Source organism: Aplysia californica, unplaced genomic scaffold, assembly GCF_000002075.1.
Source record: "Aplysia californica isolate F4 #8 unplaced genomic scaffold, AplCal3.0 scaffold00883, whole genome shotgun sequence".
Taxonomy (NCBI): domain Eukaryota; kingdom Metazoa; phylum Mollusca; class Gastropoda; order Aplysiida; family Aplysiidae; genus Aplysia; species Aplysia californica.
Window position 1 is genome coordinate 87,678 of NW_004798153.1, and position 1,687 is coordinate 89,364.

The window sequence follows — 1,687 nt, forward strand, 5'->3', positions numbered from 1 at the left end:
GCGCTCGAAGAACTTATTACGGACTTGTCCAACGAATCACAAGAGAAAATGTTTCTCGAGGATGATCCTGCACGAATTTGTGGTCGGGGGTCGTCGCTTGGAAAGCCACGTGGCTGGTCCGTCGTCTCTATGACAATTACCAACAGTTTCCTCTTAGGCTATCTGTTCCCGACGTTTATAGTGCAAATTCGTTACATTGAGTTTGCCCCCTCCCATTCAACGCCTTTGTACTCTTAATCCCTGTCGGGGAATCCTACACAAAACAGTCATGTGTCGTCACATTATCTGCCAAAATGACCCCCTCCTACCAAGACCGTTCGTTTAGGCGGAGACTACTGTAAATGTTTTGTATTTTTGGTAGTTCTTGCGAGTATGGAATTAAAATGTTGATTCTTTTCTGGTAGTAGTCAAGACAGGCGTGTTGTGTTTACAACTCTCCGGGCGCGTTGAATTGTTTTCTTCTGAGGGTTGTTTTTCTGCCATGTTTATGTTTCGAAATGAAAAAGAAAACCAAACAGATAGATTCTGTCTGTGTAGAGGAGGACAGATCTTTCAGTTGGCCACACTATATATACGGTTGAAATGTCCAAGATGGCCACCCATTGTAGTGGGTGGTTGGCAGGTACTTTGGTGTGGTTTGCTCCTTCTTTCCTATCAAACATCTATCGTCCTTATCTCTCCTCGCATAATTTTTTGTTTGTTATTCTCTTGTAACACCTCTAATCTTCGGCACTTACATGACCTTATTGTGTTGCAAGTGCTGTAAATCTCTTACTAAATCAAACGAAATGTAGAGGAGGAATGTTGGCCATATTAGACTGATGGCTGTCTTTCACAGTGTCTTTCTAATGTTGAAAAATATACGAGGAGGGAAATGGGGAATGGGCATTTGTACAGGTGATTGTTTTATACATGTTGCCATTAGAGCAGGCTCAATTGTATATCTATGTGACCACACTCTTCTTCCCTCTTATAGGCGCGGATTTGAGTTTGTGAAGACATGGCTAGACAAACCAGGCCGGCCTGTGTTCACCCCTGACCTCTCGGACAAGGATCGCCTGACTGCTGAAGCAGATGAAGTAGCAGAGATTATGTCTGATGGACGAAGAAAGGTGTAGTAACGACAAAAGGCTTTCTGCCTTTTGTACTTTTGACTTCTGTTAATGTTTATCAGAATCCTTCTGTTTTCTTGAGAGTATAATCGACAGGAACTGAGATTAAGTCCTACACAGGCTGTTTTCATGTCGTCAAATAGGATTTTGAGGACCAGGAATATCTTCACTTGCTGTGATGAAAGCTGAGGATTTTCAACTCAAATGTGTGAAGTATGGATGTGAAACATGGAGTGCATCTCAGACTTGCAGAAGAAGGGAGGGGGGTTGTAAAAATTACTTTTTCCAAATGGTTTTATTGTCTGTCCAACCTGTTAGTGCTTGACTATGAACCCTTAACAGCTGGTAACCGCGGACGCCGTATTTTCCTATACCGCTGGTCGACTTTATCGTTTAATTCCTGGTGCTAAAAACAGGGGATGTAACTCCAGATGACTCTATCACGAGCAGAAAGTACCGATAATGTCATGAGAGCAGTTCTACACCAAAAGTTTAGAAATTTTGCGAGTTTTTAAGAAAAATTAGTCACTTTTCGCTGCCAGGCCTTTGAGGCCGCAAAATTTTTGACATTTTTG

General features: G+C 42.3%; 1 protein-coding gene across 1 annotated transcript in view; it reads left to right on the top strand.

Moving 5' to 3' along the window:
• LOC101853355 (aminopeptidase B) overlaps positions 1-1,687 on the top strand; it is a gene marked incomplete at its 5' end in the record, with an annotated part of 21,717 nt that overhangs the window by 11,380 nt on the left and 8,650 nt on the right. Inside the window, 1 exon segment of the mRNA XM_035972872.1 lies at positions 977-1,112. Within this exon segment, the coding sequence (XP_035828765.1) occupies positions 977-1,112 (136 nt within the window).